Source organism: Haliotis rufescens, unplaced genomic scaffold (assembly GCF_023055435.1).
Source record: "Haliotis rufescens isolate VD_foot unplaced genomic scaffold, xgHalRufe1.0.p SCAF_18, whole genome shotgun sequence".
Taxonomy (NCBI): Eukaryota; Metazoa; Mollusca; class Gastropoda; order Lepetellida; family Haliotidae; genus Haliotis; species Haliotis rufescens.
In genome coordinates this window covers 2,588,266-2,608,307 of record NW_025963868.1, presented here as the reverse complement: position 1 = coordinate 2,608,307, position 20,042 = coordinate 2,588,266, and the positions used below count along the sequence as shown (strand labels likewise).

Sequence of the window (20,042 nt, the reverse complement as noted above, 5' to 3'; positions counted from 1 at the left end):
TGGAATCTGGCCGCGTCATACCAAAAGACGTTAAAAGATCGTACTTGTTGTTATCCTGCCTGGCGCTTAAGGGGCAAGAGCAGGGCCTGGTCGGCTCGGAGTCAGTTTTCTGTGTCTGAGTGGAGTATTCATGTTAAACAGCTGCATGGTATCTCAGTGGGCTAGCACGATAACTCGGCACTAGTCTGGACTAGTACAAGCTTCCACACATACACACACACACACACACACACACACACACACACACACACACACACACACACACACACACACACACACACACACACACACACACACACACACGCACACACGCACGCAAGCACGCACGCATGCACGCACGCACGCACGCTCTATATTAGTGCACTTTTCTCAAACGCGACGTTAAACCCCATTTCACCTCACCTCACCTCCAAATATATACACTAAAAAAACAGTTCAGCGCATCTTGTTACATTGGTCATTGAATGCGCTGGCCCCAAATCTATGGTATAGAAAACAGGTCATGTTTTTCCCTGAAAGAGAGAATGTTTGTCCATAAAAAAGCACAACGATCTTGACGTTTTACAAAGTGGTATTCAAGATAGGATTGGACATTTCATTTCGTGCAGTATTAATATAATTGTTATGGAGCTGCAGGCTGCCTCAGACAGTTGTGGCTACAAGTGACGGGTATGGCCCTTGGGTAGCAGGGATCGGGCTCCCTATGATCAGGTTTTACAATCCCAGTCGTGTTGCACACCAGATATATCAATACCGATTGAGAAAGAGGTTCCGTTCAATAGTATAATCATCGGTGGTGATGAGGCCTCAAATAAACTTTTTCCGATGTGGTTATTGTGATTTGAAACCTGACTGTAATTATGACCATGACACCACAGAGTGCTTGAGAATATAAGTATTTGATCCTGCTCTGGAGTAACACTTGTTTATGTTTGTCCCTGTCTGTGACCCCTTTTCGGCATTCTCTAAGATGGTTGGCCAATTGGCCAGTGAATACATAAGCGTTCCAAGAGAGCACAATTTTCAAACCGCTCTTGTGGTCATGGTAGAATGGAGATAGACGCGGTTCCAAAGTAAAATAAGAGGTATCAAATCTACGGTTAGACTATCTCAAATTTAAAAACACAGAAGGTATAACCAATAGGGGTTATGATCAAACTCATAAAATAAGATCTTTGTGCTCGCTACAGCTTAAAAAGCATCAGTGGGAATCAATCCTATTACAGTTCACGTCAGAACTTTGACTGACCAATGAATGACTAACAGGAAGTCGACGTTAGCCAATCAGAAAGCAGCTTTCTCGAGCTTTACGGCACAATTGTCAAACTGTGGACATCCAATCCGGACAACGCTTTGATAACTATTTTGGCAAAGTTCTCGATTCAAGATTTGGAATGTCATAAATGACCGATATCATATGATAGTATATTCCTCGGTCTATGGCATGTCTCTTCCGTTTCAATTGTTTATTTAATTGAAGCAAGAGATGCCCCGTGTTAATGATAGAGACTGGATAGTATCTCGTGTTGCCGTTATATAGTATATTAACCTAAGGCTGCATGAATAGAAAACACACTCGGACTTTCACTTACGCGCTCTCATTGGCCAAATGAAAGGTCGTACTGACGTGACCTGTAATGGGATGTCCAGAGGCCTATGTGTAGCGGTAGTGAGCACTAATATCTGTTTGTGATTACACGGGGGTGTGATTTCTGTTCTGGTGCCCGATTTCTCCCCAGATATAGCATTCGTAAGGTGTGTGTGACATTGCCAATGTGCAGTTAAGGTTATTATCGAACCAACGTCATTCAACTCTCCTGGCAGACGCTCTATCCACAAGACCACGGATGTGACCCGAAAATTTGAACTAGAAGACAAAGAAGTGTTTGATGGATTGAAATCAAATTTGCTAGGACTTCCTATAAAAATAAGATATCTGGTCCGGTTGGTTTAAATATTTATTTATCTTCAACTCACGGCTGTACGATTGACATAATACTAACGGGATGTTACATGTAACAAATACCCCAGAAATCAATGTGGTCGTTAATGTCCACGTTTCTATGTGTTCATGGTGGAAGTTTTGTGTTTCAAAAATGCATGTTAGAGTCATTGTGTGTCGACTACACGACAAGAAAACATCCGTCAACATTAGCAACTTTCACGAAGGCAGGCCATGTATATATGTTTAGTAATATAAGAACTGAATCGACACGAGTATTTCTGTTAGTTAAACCCATGTAGGTTCAGACGGCTTAAAAGGCGTCAGTGAGAACACAGCTTAACACAGCACGGAGTTGAGAGTAAGAGTTGGAGTCAACTGCGCCTGCGTGCTTAATTACGTCATGCCCTGTGTTCCGCTTCTGTTGTTATTGATCACGTCGTCTACGCATGGTCAACCAGGTGGCGCTGGCCATCCACCGCAACGGCCACCGCCGAGTCAAGGCCAAGGTAGGTAACTCCTCTTTAAGATACACCCGCCGCCACCTTAAGGCCCGAGTAGGTTAACGTTATGCCTCTATCAGATACACCCGCCGCCGTCACAAGTAGGTTGGTGGTATGAATCTTTATGATGCACCCGACTCAAGGCCCAGATAGGTTGGCTTTACTCCTCTTAAAGATACACCCGCCGCCGTCTTAAGGCCCAAGTAGGCTCACGTTATGCCTCTATAAGATACACCCGCCGCCGTCACAAGTATGTTGGTGTTACTCCTCTTTAAGATACACACGCGTCTTAAGGCACGTGTGGGTTAGTGTTACTCCTCTTTAAGATACACATGCCGCCGTCTTAAGTCACGTGTGGGTTGGTGTTACTCCTCTTTAAGATACACACGCCGCCGTCTCAAGGCCCAGGTAGTTTGGCGTCATGCTTCTATACGTCCGCCCCATAAGCAGACATCTCGTGCGAGCAGTGGACATGACGTATATGACGAGATATGACGTATAGCATATACATATAGGGAGATGATTTACTTTCTGTGCGGCTGGTTTGTTGAATTATACACGTATTTTATGGAGAAGTGTCTCGGGCGTCGTTGATAGTTATACAGTATTTTACTGTTATCTATCTATGTTATCTACATGCTGCCACAAATGGCGTATGGAAAGTAAAGTCACCCTTTGTTCACGCATGTGTTTAACAAAGACTCTGTAGGCATTAATACGCTCACTGACATGTATATTGATGTGGTAGATGAGCTGTTGGTATCAGTTGTGTGTATCAGCTGTGTGTATCAGCTTTCTGCATCAGCTGTTTGTATCAGCTGTGTGTATCTGCAGATTGTGTCCGCTGTGTGTATCAGCTGTGTCTATCAGCTTTCTGCATCAGCTGTTGGTATCAGCTGTGTGTATCTGCAGATTGTGTCAGCTGTGTGTGTCAGCTGTGTGTATCAACTTTGTGTATCAACTTTGTGTATCAGCTGTGTGTATCAGCTGTGTGTGTCAGCTGTGTGTGTCATCTGTGTGCATCAGCTGTGTGTATCAGCTGTGTAAGTCCGATGTGTATATCAGTTGTGTGCATCAGCTGTGTGCATCAGCTGTGTGCATCAGCTGTGTGTACCAGCTGTATGTGTCAGCTGTGTGTGACAGCTGTGTGTGCCAGCTGTGTGTGTCCGCTGGGTGTATCAGCTGTGCGTCCGCTTGGTGTATCACCTGTGTGTGTCCGCTGTGTGTATCAGTTGTGTGCATCAGCTGTGTGCATCAGCTGTGTGTGCCAGCTGTGTGTGCCAGCTGTGTGTGTCAGCTGTGTGTGTCAGATGTGTGTATCAGCTGTGTGTATCAGTTCTGTGCATCACCTGCTCGTTTCAGCTGTGTCTATCAGTTGTGTGCATCAGCTGTGTGCATCAGCTGTGTGCATCAGCTGTGTGTGTCAGCTGTGTCTCAGCTCTGTGCATCAGCTGTGTGTGAGCTGTGTGTGTCAGCTGTGTGTATCAGCTGTGTGTCCGCTTCGTGTATCAGCTGTGTGCATCAGCTGTGTTTGTCAGGTGTGTGCGTCAGCTGTGTGTATCAGATGTGTGCATCCATCAGCTGGGGGTGTCCGCTGTGTGTCTGATGGGTTTATCAGCTGTGTGTATCAGCTGTGTGTATCAGCTGTGTGTGTCAGCTGTGTGGATTAGCTGTGTGTATCAGCTGTGTGTGTCAGCTGTGTGTATCAGCTGTGTGGATTAGCTGTGTGTATCAGCTGTGTGTGTCAGCTGTGTGTACCAGCTGTGTGCATCAGCTGTGTGGATTAGCTGTGTGTATCAGCTGTGTGTGTCAGCTGTGTGTCCGCTTGGTGTATCAGCTGTGTGCATCAGCTGTGTGTGTCAGCTACGTGCATAATCTGTGTGTATCAGCTGCGTGTATACGCTCTATGCATCAGCTGTGTATCAGCTGTGTGTGCCAGCTGTGTGTGCCAGCTGTGTGTGTCCGCTGGGTGTATCAGCTGTGTGTCCGCTTGGTGTATCAGCTGTGTGCATCACCTGTGTGTGTCCACTGTGTGTATCAGTTGTGTGCATCAGCTGTGTGCATCATCTGTGTGTACCAGCTGTATGTGTCAGCTGTGTGTGCCAGCTGTGTGTGCCAGCTGTGTGTGTCAGCTGTGTGTGTCAGATGTGTGCATCAGCTGTGTGTTTCAGCTGTGTCTATCAGTTGTGTGCATCAGTTGTGTGCATCAGCTGTGTGTGTCAGCTGTGTGTCAGCTCTGTGCATCAGCTGTGTGTGAGCTGTGTATGTCAGCTGTGTGTATCAGCTGTGTGTCCGCTGTGTGTATCAGCTGTGTGCATCAGCTGTGTTTGTCAGGGGTGTGCGTCAGCTGTGTGTATCAGCTGTGTGTATCAGCTGTGTGCATGCATCAGCTTGGTGTGTCCGCTGTGTGTCTGATGGGTGTATCAGCTGTGTGTATCAGCTGTGTGTGTGAGTTGTGTGTATCACCTGTGTGTGTCAGCTGTGTGGATTAGCTGTGTGTATCAGCTGTGTGTGTCAGCTGTGTGTATCAGCTCTGTGCATCAGCTGTGTGTGTCAGCTGTCTGTATCAGCTGTGTGTGTCAGCTGTGTGTCCGCTTGGTGTATCAGCTGTGTGCATCAGCTGTGTGTGTCAGCTACGTGCATAAGCTGTGTGTATCAGCTGTGTGTATACGCTCTATGCATCAGCTGTGTATCAGCTGTGTGTGTCAGATGTGTGTGTCAGCTGTGTGTGTGAACTGTGTGTATCAGCTGTGTGTGTCAGCTCTGTGCATCAGCTGTGTGTGTTAGCTGTGTGTGCCAGCTGTGTTTATCAGCTGTGTGCATCAACTGGGTGTGTCCGCTGTGTGTCCGCTGGGTGTATCAGCTGTGTGTATCAGCTGTGTGTGTCAGCTGTGTGTATCAGCTGTGTGTATCAGCTCTGTGCATCAGCTGTGTGTGCCAGCTGTGTGTGTTAGCTGTGTGTATCAGCTGTGTGCATCAGCTCTGTGTCTCCGCTGTGTGTCCGCTGGGTGTATCATCTCTGTGTATCACCAAGGACGATGTTAGAATTTAGATTCTCTTTGGCCAACGCGTAATGTTAAATTTAACGACATGGCGGATTTTATATTTTCGTGCACGTTATTTGACATGTTGAAGTGTTCATATGACTTACCTCTTAGTAGTGCAGCTGTGTGTGTCAGCTCTGTGCATCAGCTGTGTATCAGCTCTGTGTGTCAGATGTGTGTGTCAGCTGTGTGTATGAGCTGTGTGTATCAGCTCTGTGCACCAGCTGTGTGTGTCAGCTGTGTGTGTCCGCTGGGTGTATCAGCTGTGCGTATCAGCTGTGTGTGTCAGCTGTGCGTGTCTGCTGGGTGTATCAGCTGTGTGTATCAGCTGTGTGTATCAGCTGGGTGTATCAGCTGTGTGTGTCAGCTGGGTGTCCGCTGTGTATCAGCTGTGTATCAGATGTGTGTGTCAGCTGTGTATGTCAGCTGTGTGTATCAGCTGTGTGTATCAGCTCTGTGCATCAGCTGTGTGTGTCAGGTGTGTGTACAAGCTGTGTTTTTTTCAGCTCAGCTGTGTGTTTCCGCTGTGTGTCCGCTGGGTGTTTCAGCTGTGTGTATCAGCTGTGTGTGTCAGCTGTGTGTGAGCTGTGTGTGTCAGCTGTGTGTATCAGCTGTGTGTCCGCTTGGTGTATCAGCTGTGTGCATCAGCTGTGTTTGTCAGGTGTGTGCGTCAGCTGTGTGTATCAGCTGTGTGTATCAGCTGTGTGCATCCATCAGCTGGGTGTGTCCGCTGTGTGGATTAGCTGTGTGTATCAGCTGTTTGTGTCAGCTGTGTGTATCAGCTCTGTGCATCAGCTGTGTGTGTCAGCTGTCTGTATCAGCTGTGTGTGTCAGCTGTGTGTCCGCTTGGTGTATCAGCTGTGTGCATCAGCTGTGTGTGTCAGCTACGTGCATAAGCTGTGTGTATCAGCTGTGTGTATACGCTCTATGCATCAGCTGTGTATCAGCTGTGTGTGTCAGATGTGTGTGTCAGCTGTGTGTGTGAACTGTGTGTATCAGCTGTGTGTGTCAGCTCTGTGCATCAGCTGTGTGTGTTAGCTGTGTGTGCCAGCTGTGTTTATCAGCTGTGTGCATCAACTGGGTGTGTCCGCTGTGTGTCCGCTGGGTGTATCAGCTGTGTGTATCAGCTGTGTGTGTCAGCTGTGTGTATCAGCTGTGTGTATCAGCTCTGTGCATCAGCTGTGTGTGCCAGCTGTGTGTGTTAGCTGTGTGTATCAGCTGTGTGCATCAGCTCTGTGTCTCCGCTGTGTGTCCGCTGGGTGTATCATCTCTGTGTATCACCAAGGACGATGTTAGAATTTAGATTCTCTTTGGCCAACGCGTAATGTTAAATTTAACGACATGGCGGATTTTATATTTTCGTGCACGTTATTTGACATGTTGAAGTGTTCATATGACTGATCGCTTTGTAGTGCAGCTGTTTATCTTTCTCTCACTTGCAAGTGACCACTTGTGCGTGTCCAAATATGGCTAAGATTGCGTGGAAAAGGCTGATATCTTCCAACTTCAAGAATGGTAGTTTCAGTCACCCAAGATGGCATATCCACCACATGTATGTACTATCCTTTTACAAGCTTTCTAATTCGCATATTAATTAAAAACGAATCCTGAAAACGACAAAAAGAAATTTCTTTTACTTTGGCCTTACCTCTGCATCTACGTTTGTGCAAAATATGCACATATTGAAAAGAAGAAAACCCTACAACAGCAATGTGGATACGATAACATGCATCAACCAAGTCAGCGAACCTGACCAGCCGATCCCGTTAGTCGCCTCTTACAACAAGCACAGTCACCTGTTTCGGCAAGTATGGTTGCTGAAGATTCCAACCCGGCTCTCCACGGGTCCCAATACCAATGCAGGGCGCGTGTAGGCAAGGGGAAATCTCCTCAGACCCTTCAGCCTTCGATAGGGATGTTGCAATAGAAGATATAGTTACACAATTTAGACGATAAAACTAATACTAACAAATATTTATTTTAACAAGAAACGAAGCTGAAAATCCACCGGTTCCATGCTGTTATTGAATTCCAGTGTGCGGAGGGATCTCCAATCAGTCAGTCACGCGCCCTGCAACGGGAACGTCACTTTCAAACGTCGACTAGCAGATGCTGATATAAATGTCTGCTGCACCTTCACTTCGTCACAACTCCAGCCAAACAAGGTCCAGATTAGGTGTTTAGGATGTATTTGCACTGTTTACCGTTCTACGTTTCTAAGCACGACGAGACTGCATTACAAGAAATCGCTGAAACCCGTTGCGTATCTGGAATACCCACTTCCCAAAGAAAACACCGATTGTCATGCCTGGCCCGTGATATTGCTGTCCGTTGTGCGTCGCGCTGTGCTGTGCTGTGAGTCTGGCAAAATGACTTGTCTGTGGGATGGAGTCTGGGAACCTGACATCTGTGGGGAGACAGGTGGCGGGGAGGAACATCCACATCAAGGCTCGGGGATTTTTACAGCATATTGATTAGAAACCGAAACAATAACTATAAAGTACGTCAGCTTAGATTGAGAAATATCGTTAAATATTGAGCCAGTAGACGTGTTTTAGTCGTATGTGACCTTTGCATAGGCTCGACCGACACCTTGCCGACACCATCACACTGACCACGGGTACCTACGTACGTGTTTCGTCATAAGTGAAAGGTGGCAAGTTGAATGTTTTATTCCGCTCAGAAGGTGAGGTGATGTGAGTCGAGGAGAGGTGAGGTGAGGCGAGGCGCGGTGAGATGAGGTGAGATGAGGTTAGGTGAGGTGAGGTGAGGAGAGGTGAGGTGAGGTGAGGAGAGGTGAGGTGAGGTGAGATTTGGTTAGGTGAGGTGAGGTGAGGTTAGGTGAGGTGAGGTGAGTCGAGGAGAGGTGAGGTGAGGTGAGGTGAGGCGAGGAGAGGTGAGGTGAGGTGAGGCGAGGCGCTGTGAGGTGAGGTGAGGTGAGATGAGGTTAGGTGAGATGAGGAGAGGTGAGGTGAGGCGAGGCGCGGTGAGGTGAGGTGAGGAGAGGTGAGGTGAGGTGAGGTGAGGTGAGGAGAGGTATGGTGAGGCGCGGTGAGGTGAGGTGAGGTGAGATGAGGTAAGATGAGGTGAGGTGAGGTGAGGTGAGGTGATAGAGGTGAGGTGAGGCGAGGCGCGGTGAATTGAGGTGAGGAGAGGTGAGGTGAGGTGAGGAGAGGTGAGGTGAGGAGAGGTGAGGAGAGGTGAGGTGAGGTGAGGTGAGGTGAGGAGAGGTGAGGTGAGGTGAGGTGAGTTGAGGTGAGGTGAGGCGAGGCGCGATGAGGTGAGGTGAGATGAGATGAGATGAGGTTAGGTGAGGTGAGTTGAGTTGAGTTGACGTGAGGTGCGGTGAGTTGAGTTGAGGTGAGGTGAGGTGAGGTGAGTTGAGTTGAGTTGAGTTGAGTTGAGTTGAGTTGAGTTGAGTTGAGTTGAGTTGAGTTGAGTTGAGTTGAGTTGAGTTGAGTTTGAGTTGAGTTGAGCTGAGCTGAGTTCAGTTGAGTTGAGTCAACATTATTACACCGATACTGCGATGTGCATGCACGTGTGTGTGGCTGCATGTACTAGTCCAGACGAATGCAAGTGTTACATTGCTAGCCTTCTTTGATACCATGCCGCAGTTGAACAGGGATACCACTCAGACACAGTATACAACACTCCCATCTGTCGCAAGAACCTGTAAGAATGTAGTTTGTTGCCATCTACCCGAGGCAAGTGAGTTAATTGACCATGAAAGTCCAGTTTCCACCCTTGCCGAACTAGGCGGGCATTATGAAGTTAGATTTCGGCTGGACTAACGAGTCTATGCATAGTCCAATCAAAATCTTGACTTTCAAAGTCAGTTAACTCTCTTGCCTCGGGAAGATGGTTTGTTGCAGACATTTAGTGCATTTTATTGGGGTAAACAGGGCTATCTTTTTGTGGACTTTGGAGGTACCCAAACCTACCCATTCAACTCAGGGCGCCGTTTTACAAAACAACATTAGCCCTACGACTGTCGTAAGTCTATGTTAAGGTATGGGAGTTACGATCACCTTAGCGCTAAGATCTCTTTGTACAACGGCGCCCATGTCCTCCTTGGTTTGTTCAGTTGTCAGTGTAAACAACAACCAGTTCTCGCGGTAACGGTGAGATTCATATGAACTAAAAAAACAACATATTTCTCCTATCGGCATGGTTAACACTTGTGTTTTAGATGAAACGGGCTATCAGAGACTCAGGTGTGAACACGGGCACCTGTCAACACACACATGATGTTCGTCTACTGTAAAGGGACTGTATAATTGACGCGCATGCTTTTATTGTGAGCTTTAATTCCTGTGGCGCTGTCGTAGAGACGTAGAGACGTTGAGGCAGAAAGATGTTGCCGATGTCGTGCTGGTCAAGGGTGGGTGTGTGCATGGTCCTGTTGTGGTCATTCGTGGCTCGGACAAAAGGTAATATGTACCAGCACGGGGAGCACGTTGTTATAGGGTACCTTGAACTGGCGCTGTCCGTGGATGTATTAGCCAGCATCCTGTGTGATATCGATTTTATTGTATTTATCATTCAGAATCCCGTGCGATATCATTGTTACAGTATATACAACGCTGAATGAATCGTGATGTCAATATTACAGTATATATCAAACTGCATGTTGTGTGATATCAATATTACAGTATATATCACGCTGCATGAATCGTGATGTCAATATTACAATATATATCAAACTGCATGTTGTGTGATATCAATGTTACAGTATATATCACGCTGCATGAATCGTGATGTCAATATCACAATATATATCAAACTGCATGTTGTGTGATGTCAATGTAACACTATATATCACGCTGCACGTATCGTGATGTCAATGTTACACTATATATCACGCTGCATGGTCTCGTGATGTCAATTCTACAGGATGTATCACGCTGCACATAATGTTACAGTAATGTGACGTCAAATTTACAGTATGTATCACGCTGAATACCTCGTGATGTCAATGTTACACTATATATTACGTTGTATGCCTCGCGATGAAAGGTTTAGAATATATCGTGCTGCGCGCCTCATGACGTCAATATTACAGTATATATCACGGTGCATGGTTTCATTGTGTCAATGTTACAGTATATGTAATGCTGTATGCCTCGTGATGTCAGTGTCAAAGTATGTATCACGCTGCATGACGTGTTACATCAATGTTACAGTATAAATCACGTTCCATGCTGTGTTACATCAATGTTACAGTATATATCACGCTACATGCCTCATGATATCAATGTTACAGTATATATCTCGTTGCATGACGTGTTACATCAATGGTACACTATATATCACGTTAAATGCTGTTACATCAATGTTACAGTATATATCACGCTACATGCCTCGTGATATCAATGTAACAGTACATATCACGTTGCATGCCGTGTTACATCAATGATACACTATATATCACGCTGCATGACTCGTGATATCAATGTTACAGTATACATCACGCTGCATGATGTGTTACATCAATAATACAGTATATATCACGCTGCATGCCGTGTTACATCAATGTTACACTATATATCACGGTACATGTCTCGTGATATCAATGTTACAGTATATATCACGCTGCATGCCGTGTTACATATTTGTTACACTATATATCACGGTACATGTCTCGTAATATCAATGATACAGTATATATCACGCTACATGTTTCGTGATCAATGATACAGTATATATCACGCTGCATGCCGTGTTACATCAATGTTACACTATATATCACGCTGCATGCCTCGTGATATCAATGATACAGTATATATCACGCTGCATGCCGTGTTACATCAATGTTACACTATATATCATGGTACATGTCTCGTGATATCAATGATACAGTATATATCACGCTGCATGACGTGTTACATCAATGTTACACTATATATCACGGTACATGCCTCGTGATATCAGTGATACAGTATATATCACGTTGCATGCCGTGTTACATCAATGACACACTATATATCACGTTGCATGCCGTGTTCCATCAATGACACAGTATATATCACGCTGCATGCCGTGTTACATCAATGACACAGTATATATCACGCTGCATGCCGTGTGATCCCAGGTGTGGGTGTCGTCATAGGTCCAGTCAACTGCCCACAACACCCGGCCGCCACCCGGCACTTCTACGACTCCACCACCAACAAGTGCTACCACTTCTTCGACGTAGACGACACCCTGGAGGAGGCTGTCAGTCGATGTGAGGCGGAAGACACAAGAGTTGTCGAACTTGGGACAAAAGAAGAACAGAACTGGCTTGTTCGGGAAGTCTGTGGCATTCGAGGTACGAATAAAACTTTCTTTTCACCTTCAGTATAAACATTGACAAAAGGGATATGCTGTCGTCATGCTAATGTCTATCTTGTCTGAGGAAATTGGGATTAGCTCCGTGATGAAAACTGTTGATATCAATGGCATGGTGGGTATTTTTTTTTTTTTTTAAAGTAAAGAAATTCCAGAAAACCCTGAAATTACCCGTCATTCCAATACATCCCATATCGTGAAGTCAGCAAGTCTTTATTCAAGGGCCCTGACACGAGGGATATAGTATCTCGGGAATTCTCGAGATTAACAAAACAACTCGGGAAAATTAGAATAGAAATGTTAAGGTCCAATTACCCTGTAATATAATGTAAGGGTGTGATGCAGAAAACTTACGTCATTCTACAGGGGCGGTCGGGTAGCTTAGTGGTTAAAGCGTTCTTGCGTCACGCCGAAGACCCGGGTTCGATTTCCGACATGGGTACAATGTGTGAAGCCCATTTCTGGTGTCCCCCGCCGTGATATTGCTGGAATATTGCTAAACGCGGCGTAAAATCATACTCACTCACTTACGTCATTCTACATAGTATACTGCACACAACGGAGGGAATACTGGTTCTTGCTGTGGTGAGTACCATGACAACGAGTGTGCCACTGAGCTTACTTAAGCACAAGACTCCTTTGCCGAAAATACGATTTCGTCTCGGCTTCCATCGCTCGTCACGCCGAAGACCGGGTTCCATTCCCGACATGGGTAAAATGTGTGTAGCCCATTTCTGATGTCCCCCGCCGTGATATTGCTGGAATATTGCTAAAGGCGGCCTAAAACCATACCCACTCACTCACTCACTCCAGCCCGTTGGGGCTGGGTACAAGAAGAATAGAGGGCCACGTGGTCCGATGGCATGGGACGTTGTGTGTTGCTTGCCGTTGAGAAGCATTATCTGTTTACTGGCGTCCCGTCTTTCAATATACGGCAGTATTGATCATTCTCAAACACAATGCATCTGCAATGTGTTTTTTCAACCTTTTCGTGTCGTTGACGGTATGAGTAAGTATGCTTTTACGCCGCTTGTAGCAATTGCCCCGCAATATCACGGCGGGGAACACCAGAAATAGGCTTCATACATTGTACCCATGTGGAATAGCACCCTGATCTTCGGCGTGAGGAGCGAACGCTTTACTATTAGGTTACCTCGCCGCCCCGCTGACAGGTATTACTGGGACCAACCTTGAAGCAAAAGTTGAAGGCAACGACCAATAAATAGTCATGACCATTTGGCGCCAATATTCACATTCTGTCCCTAACTTTTCCAAGAATAACAAAAGAGTGAGTATGGTTTTACGCCGCTTTTAGCAATATTCCAGCAATATCACAACGGGGGACACCAGAACAAAATGGGTTTCACACATGGCACCAATGTCTACCCGACCGCCCCTGGAACAAGTGAATGGAAAGTTGCAATGCTTTTTTAGTGCTCTGTCACTATGAAAATGATCCCAGGTCTTCGGCGTGATGAGAGAACGTTTTGACCACTAGGCTACCCCACCGCCCAATAACAAAACACCGTTAAAGCCATGTTTCTTAGACAATCATTGTTAAATACATAAATGTTATCCTCGAACTTCCACTGTACACTTACCGTTTGTATCATGGGCCTATGGCCTACAATACACTTGAATAAAGACTACTACTACAACAAAACACCGGCTCCTCATATAAAGTGCTTCTGTCCAATAGGGATGGGCTGCCGTCCTCTCATCCTATGGATTGGCCTGGTCCGAGAATCCCCCGACACCTGGAACTGGTTCTACAAGAGCAACCGATGGCTTGTGGTCTCGCCTCGATGGATACATTCGCCTCTTTCCTCTTCTCCCGGATACACGCGAGCAGTCACGGACCGTGACGGAAAGTGGCGAGCCGTGACGAGTGGACAAAAAGCCAAAGTTGTGTGTGAAGAAGTAACAGCAGGTATTTTTCTTTGTTTTATTGCGGTAGCAGTAGTGGTAAATGTTGTGGTAGGTGTAGAAGTGGAAAGTGTGGTGGTCGGTGTAGAAGTGGCAGCTGTGGGTGTGGTAGGTGTGGTAGTGGTAGGTGTAGAAGTGGTTACTGTGGTTGTGGTAGATGTAGAAATAGTAGCTGTGGTTGTGGTAGGTGTAGAAGTAGTAGCTGTGGTGGTGGTAGATGTAGAAGTAGTAGCTGTGGTGGTGGTAGGTGTAGAAGTAGTAGCTGTGGTGGTGGTAGATGTAGAAGTAGTAGCTATCCTTGTGGTAGATGTAGAAGTAGTAGCTGTGCTTGTGGTAGATGTAGAAGTAGTAGCTGTGGTGGTGGTAGGTGTAGAAGTAGTAGCTGTGGTGGTGGTAGATGTAGAAGTAGTAGCTGTGATGGTGGTAGGTGTAGAAGTGGTAGGTGTGATAGTGGTAGGTGTAGAAGTAGTAGCTGTGGTGCTGGTAGGTGTAGAAGTAATAACTGTGGTGCTGGTAGGTGTAGAAGTAATAGCTGTGGTGCTGGTAGGTGTAGCAGTAGTAGCTGTGGTGCTGGTAGGTGTAGAAGTAGTAGGTGTGGTAGTGGTAGGTGTAGAAGTAGTAGCTGTGTTTGTGGTAGATATAGAAGTAGTAGCTGTGATGGTGGTAGGTGTAGAAGTGGTAGGTGTGATAGTGGTAGGTGTAGAAGTAGTAGCTGTGGTGCTGGTAGGTGTAGAAGTAATAACTGTGGTGCTGGTAGGTGTAGAAGTAATAGCTGTGGTGCTGGTAGGTGTAGCAGTAGTAGCTGTGGTGCTGGTAGGTGTAGAAGTAGTAGCTGTGTTTGTGGTAGATATAGAAGTAGTAGCTGTGATGGTGGTAGGTGTAGAAGTGGTAGGTGTGGTAGTGGTACGTGTAGAAGTGGTAGGTGTGGTAGTGGTAGGTGTAGAAGTGGTAGGTGTGGTAATGGTAGGTGTAGAAATAGTAACTGTGGTGGTGGTAGGTGTAGAAGTAGTAGCTGTGGTGGTGGTAGGTGTAGAAGTAATAGCTGTGCTGCTGGTAGGTGTAGAAGTAATAGCTGTGGTGCTGGTAGGTGTAGAAGTAGTACCTGTGGTGCTGGTAGGTGTAGAAGTAGTACCTGTGGTGGTGGTAGGTGTAGAAGTAGAAGCTGTGTTGCTGGTAGGTGTAGAAGTAGTAGCTGTGGTGCTGGTAGGTGTAGAAGTGGTAGCTGTGGTGGTGGTAGGTATAGAAGTAGTAGCTGTGGTGCTGGTAGGTGTAGAAGTAGTAGCTGTGGTGGTGGTAGGTGTAGAAGTGGTAGCTGTGGTGCTGGTAGGTGTAGACGTAGTAGCTGTGGTGCTGGTAGGTGTAGAAGTAGTAGCTCTGGTGCTGGTAGGTGTAGAAGTAGTAGCTGTGATGGTGGTAGGTGAAGAAGTGGTTGCTGTGGTTGTGGTAGGTGTGGAAGTAGTAGCTGTGGTGGTGGTAGGTGTAGAAGTGGTAGGTGTGGTAGTGGTATATGTAGAAGTGGTAGCTGTGGTGGTGGTAGATGTAGAAGTAGTAGCTGTGGTGCTGGTAGGTGTAGAAGTGGTAGGTGTGGTAGTGGTATATGTAGAAGTGGTAGCTGTGGTGGTGGTAGATGTAGAAGTAGTAGCTGTGGTGGTGGTAGGTGTAGAAGTGGTAGGTATGGTAGTGGTAGGTGTAGAAGTGGTTGCTTCGGTTGTGGTAGGTGTTTAAGTGGTAGGTGTTGTGGTGGTAGATGTAGAAGTAGTAGGTGTGGTGGTGGTAGATGTAGAAGTAGAAGCTGTGGTGGTGGTAGATGTAGAACTATTAGGTGTGGTTGTGATAGGTGTAGAAGTAGTAGCTTTGGTGGTGGTAGATGTAGAAGTAGTAGCTGTGGTGGTGGTAGATGTAGAAGTGGTAGGTGTGGTGGTGGTAGATGTAGAAGTAGTAGGTGTGGTGGTGGTAGATGTAGAAGTGGTAGGTTTGGTGGTGGTAGATGTAGAAGTGGTTACTGTGGTGGTGGTAGATGTAGAAGTAGTAGCTGTGGTGGTGGTAGATGTAGAAGTAGTAGCTGTGGTGTTGGTAGATGTAGAAGTAGTAGCTGTTGTGGTAGTGGGAGTAGATGTAGAAGTAGTAGCTGTGGTGGTGGTAGATGTAGAAGTAGTAGCTGTGGTGGTGGTAGATGTAGAAGTAGTAGATGTGGTGGTGGTAGATGTAGAAGTAGTAGCTGTGGTGGTAGTAGATGTAGAAGTAGTAGCTGTGGTGGTAGTAGATGTTTTAGTAGTAGCTGTTGTGGTAGAAGGAGTAGATGTAGTAGCTATGGTTGTGGTAGGTGTGGTTTCTGTGGTGGTTGTGGTGCTGGGTTGAGAAGGGGCAGCTGTGGTGGTGGTGGTAGGTGTAGACGTAGTAGGTGTGGTGGTGGTAGGTGTAGAAGTAGTAGCTGTGCTTGTGGTAGGTGTAGAAGTAGTAGCTGTGGTGGTGGTAGATGTAGAAGTGGTAGCTGTGGTGGTGGTAGATGTAGAAGTAGTAGTTGTTGTGGTGGTAGATGTAGAAGTAGTAGCTGTGGTGGTGGTAGATGTAGAAATGGTAGGTGTGGTGGTGGTAGATGTAGAAATGGTAGCTGTGGAGGTAGTAGATGTAGAAGTGGTAGCTGTGGTGGTGGTAGATGTAGAAGTGGTAGCTGTGGTGGTGGTAGGTGTAGAAGTAGCAGATGTGGTGGTGGTCGATGTAGAAGTGGTAGCTGTGGTGGTGGTAGGTGTAGAAGTAGTAGCTGTGGTGGTGGTAGATGTAGAAGTAGTAGCTGTGGTGGTGGTAGATGTAGAAGTGGTAGCTGTGGTGGTGGTAGATGTAGAAGTGGTAGGTTTGGTGGTGGTAGATGTAGAAGTGGTAGCTGTGGTGGTGGTAGATGTAGAAGTAGTAGCTGTGGTGGTAGTAGATGTTGAAGTAGCAGCTGTGGTGGTAGTAGATGTAGAAGTAGTAGCTGTGGTGGTAGTAGATGTTTTAGTAGTAGCTGTTGTGGTAGTAGGAGTAGATGTAGTAGCTATGGTTGTGGTAGGTGTGGTTGCTGTGGTGGTTGTGGTGCTGGGTTTAGAAGCGGCAGCTGTGGTAGTTGTGGTAGGTGTAGACGTAGTAGGTGTGGTGGTGGTAGGTGTAGAAGTAGTAGCTGTGCTTGTGGTAGGTGTAGAAGTGGCAGCTGTGGTGGTGGTAGGTGTAGAAGAGGTTGCTGTGGTGGTGCTGCTGGGTTTAGAAGGGGCAGCTGTGGTAGTGGTAAGTGTAGAAGAGATTGCTGTGGTGGTGGTGGTGGTGGATGTAGAAGTGGTTGTATATTTGTAGTGGTCGTAGTCGTAGTCAATTTGTAAGTGAGAAGTGACAGTTACTGTAGTGTAACTTGTAATTTGACATCTTTGGCACCCGAGGACTTTCAGAGAGCGATTTTATGTCTGTAAAAGTTATAAACCCCTGAACACCTGGCAGATCTTCTCTGACGCGTTGTCTGTTCTTGTATAAGATAGCTACGCGATACATCGCAAAGAACAATGAAGAATAATTAAATTTTCCTTGGGTTCATTGAAATTCCTGCATTCTGATTAGCTGAATTGGTCACGTGTTATTGTATTCATTTCCCAATGATTGTAAACACTTTAGCCAGGCCCACCGAAGCGGACTACTTTTGTAAATGGATATAGCTCGATTATATATAATGTCTGTAGAAGTTCTATGCATAACTTATATAAGAATGAAAACCGAATTTGATGCGTGTAACTATCTTGTTTGGTTTAATAAAGTGATTGTAAATATCTCTCGCTCTCATGAATTTCTTCAGTTCTGCCTTTTAGTTGCAAATGAATGACGTATCGCGATTGTTTATGAATGAAAAAAGAACAATGAAGAATAATTCCCCAATGAATGTAAACACTTTAGCCAGGCCCACCGAAGCGGACTACTTTTGTAAATGGATATAGCTCGATTATATATAAAGTCTGTAGAAGTTATATGCATAACTTATATAAGACGTACGGATTTAGTATCTTACCAACTGTATCATCACCACGTGGGTAATAAAAAGAAATAATCGTCAACGTCAGTGTATAATATACCATATAAGTAGGGTAATTCTGATTGTAAGTGACGTCATATCTAACATTATGACGTCATAATATCCGTACAGGTTAATAAACGAGTAAATCTTGTACAAGGGGGGTAATTCTCAGTGTAAGCAGCAGTTTGTTTAAGCGAATATGAAAACAGAAGCGACTAAAGGTAATGTAATATGACTGTGTTCGAATGAGTGAGTGAGTGATTGAGTGAGTGAGTGAGTTAGTAAGTATGGTTTTACGCCGCTTTTAGCAATATTCCAACAATATCACGGCGAGGGACACCAGAAATGGACCTCACACATTGTACCCATGTCGGGAATCGAACCCGGGTCTTCGGCGTGACGAGCGAACGCTTTAACCACTTGGCTACCCGACCGCCCCTGTTCGAATGAGAAGCATGAGAGTGTGTATATCAGTCCCATCACTGCAGGCAAGCAGGTCGTTGATGCTGACGAAGGGCACGAGTGTGGTGCTGATAAACCAAGGACCATAGTTGGGGCGAAACTAGGATTCGAACGTGAAACCAGTGGATGTTGGTCCTGCTGAGGGACGCATCTTCCTCCTCATCCCATCCCCACGGTGACATGCACAGATGACACAAGGTAAACACAGCAATTCTGTCACATGTCTATATAAATATTTTGTTCCTATTGTGATGTTTATTGCATATTGTTCTCACAGGGGATATGCCGCCAACATCACCTCCACCTCCCCCAACACCGCCTGCAACATCGCCGCCCCCAACACAGCCCGCAACATCGCCGCAAAAAAACATGAAAACACCGAGCGCATGCGCAAAAGTTGGGCGCGAAGCAGACGACATCGCCATCACGAACTTTGAGCAACTGTCCTCCAGCGTGCTGGTCGTTGAGATGAACGTGACAAGAAGGAAATCAAGGCTGGCGTGTGCTGTGGCCTGCTCCAGGAAACAACGTTGTGTGATGTTCAAGAAGCAGCCGGGCAGTCGAGAGTCGTGTTACACGTACAGTCTGTCCAACACCGGGTCTCCTGCGGACTGTGCGGGCAGCCCGCCACCATGTTACTGGAAGTCCTGCTGGCGTCCGGAGCTGTGACGCCCGTGTCATCTCACTGGACCATATATCATGTACAACCCGTCCTGCTGGTGTCCGGAGCTGTGACGCCCGTGTCATCTCAGGTCACGTACTACCTGTCCTGTTGGCGTCTGGAGCTGTGACGCCCGTGTCATCTCACTGGACCATATATCATGTACAACCCGTCCTGCTGGTGTCCTGAGCTGTGACGCCCGTGTCATCTCACTGGACCATATATAATGTACTACCTGTCCTGTTGGCGTCCGGAGTTGTGACGCCCGTGTCATCTCAGGTCACGTACTACCTGTCCTGCTGGCGCCCGGAGTGTCCAGCTGGTAGACTGAATGTGACATTGCTGAAATGACTAGCCGATAGTATTCAATATTTACCAGGAATATTTACATCATCATTTAAATTTACAATAAATTAGAGCTGACATGTTGATCTGTGACGCCCTTGTCATCTCATTACACTATATATCGTGGCATGTAGTACCTGTCCTTGGGTGGTGGGATAACCAAACGTTCGGTGGTCACCCGGGACCGATTCCCGACATGGGTACAATGTGCGAAGCTCATTTCTGGTGTCCCCCGCAGTGGTGTTGCTGGAATATTGCTAAAAGCGGCGTAAAACCATACTCGCTCACCCACTTCCTGGCCGAGATCATGTCAGATGATTTGTACCTGGTCACCTTCAAATGGAATGAACTCTACCACTGCTCAGCACAGATTGGAACAAGTGAGTGAGTGAGTGTGGTTTTACGCGTTTTTAGCAATATCCCAGCAATACCACGGCGGGGGACACCAGAATTAGGCTTCACACATTGTACCCATGTCGGGAATCGAACCCGGGTCTTCGGTGTGACGAGCGAACGCTTTAACCACTGGGCTACCCGACCTCCCCTGGAACAAGTGAATGAAAAGTTGCAATGCTTCTTTGGTGTTCTGTCGCTATGTTTACTGCCCATCAATTGAAAACCAACAGCAGAGGGGACAGCTCAGAGTGTATAATGTATGACTTTTCATTTCTGTAATGTATAATGCTCAAAAACGAGAATAAACCGAGGGGCCTGAAGTTGGCAGCGGGTTCGTTACTCGTTTTTCGAATAACGACAACAAGCCAACGAATCAGTCTTCAGCAACCCATCCTAGCCGTAA

At 46.3% G+C, this 20,042-nt stretch overlaps 1 protein-coding gene across 2 annotated transcripts; it reads left to right on the top strand.

Moving 5' to 3' along the window:
• Positions 1-2,270: 2,270 nt before the first annotated feature.
• On the top strand, positions 2,271-19,625 carry LOC124128590. Of its 2 annotated transcripts, none has more exons than XM_048398029.1 (4): positions 2,271-2,451; positions 11,599-11,799; positions 13,519-13,749; positions 18,515-19,625. In XM_048398029.1, exons 1-4 carry the CDS (start codon positions 2,346-2,348, stop codon positions 18,904-18,906), a joined length of 930 nt encoding a protein of 309 aa, XP_048253986.1. In that variant the 5' UTR covers positions 2,271-2,345; the 3' UTR covers positions 18,907-19,625. The 2 variants fall into 2 exon arrangements, with proteins under 2 accessions (XP_048253986.1, XP_048253987.1); XM_048398030.1 differs by lacking the exon at positions 2,271-2,451 and adding an exon at positions 9,749-9,919 and having other exon boundaries at positions 11,581-11,799.
• The last annotated feature ends 417 nt before the right edge of the window (positions 19,626-20,042 follow it).

What these genes read in the sequence shown, in the direction of transcription:
- LOC124128590 (XM_048398029.1), top strand. Translation starts at nt 2,346, where the DNA reads ATGCCCTGTGTTCCGCTTCTGTTGTTATTGATCACGTCGTCTACGCAT. An exon ending in ACCGCCGAGTCAAGGCCAAG is followed by an intron (nt 2,452 to 11,598) that starts GTAGGTAACTCC and finishes GTGTCGTCATAG; the next exon opens with GTCCAGTCAACTGCCCACAA. An exon ending in GTGTGAAGAAGTAACAGCAG is followed by an intron (nt 13,750 to 18,514) that starts GTATTTTTCTTT and finishes TTGTTCTCACAG; the next exon opens with GGGATATGCCGCCAACATCA.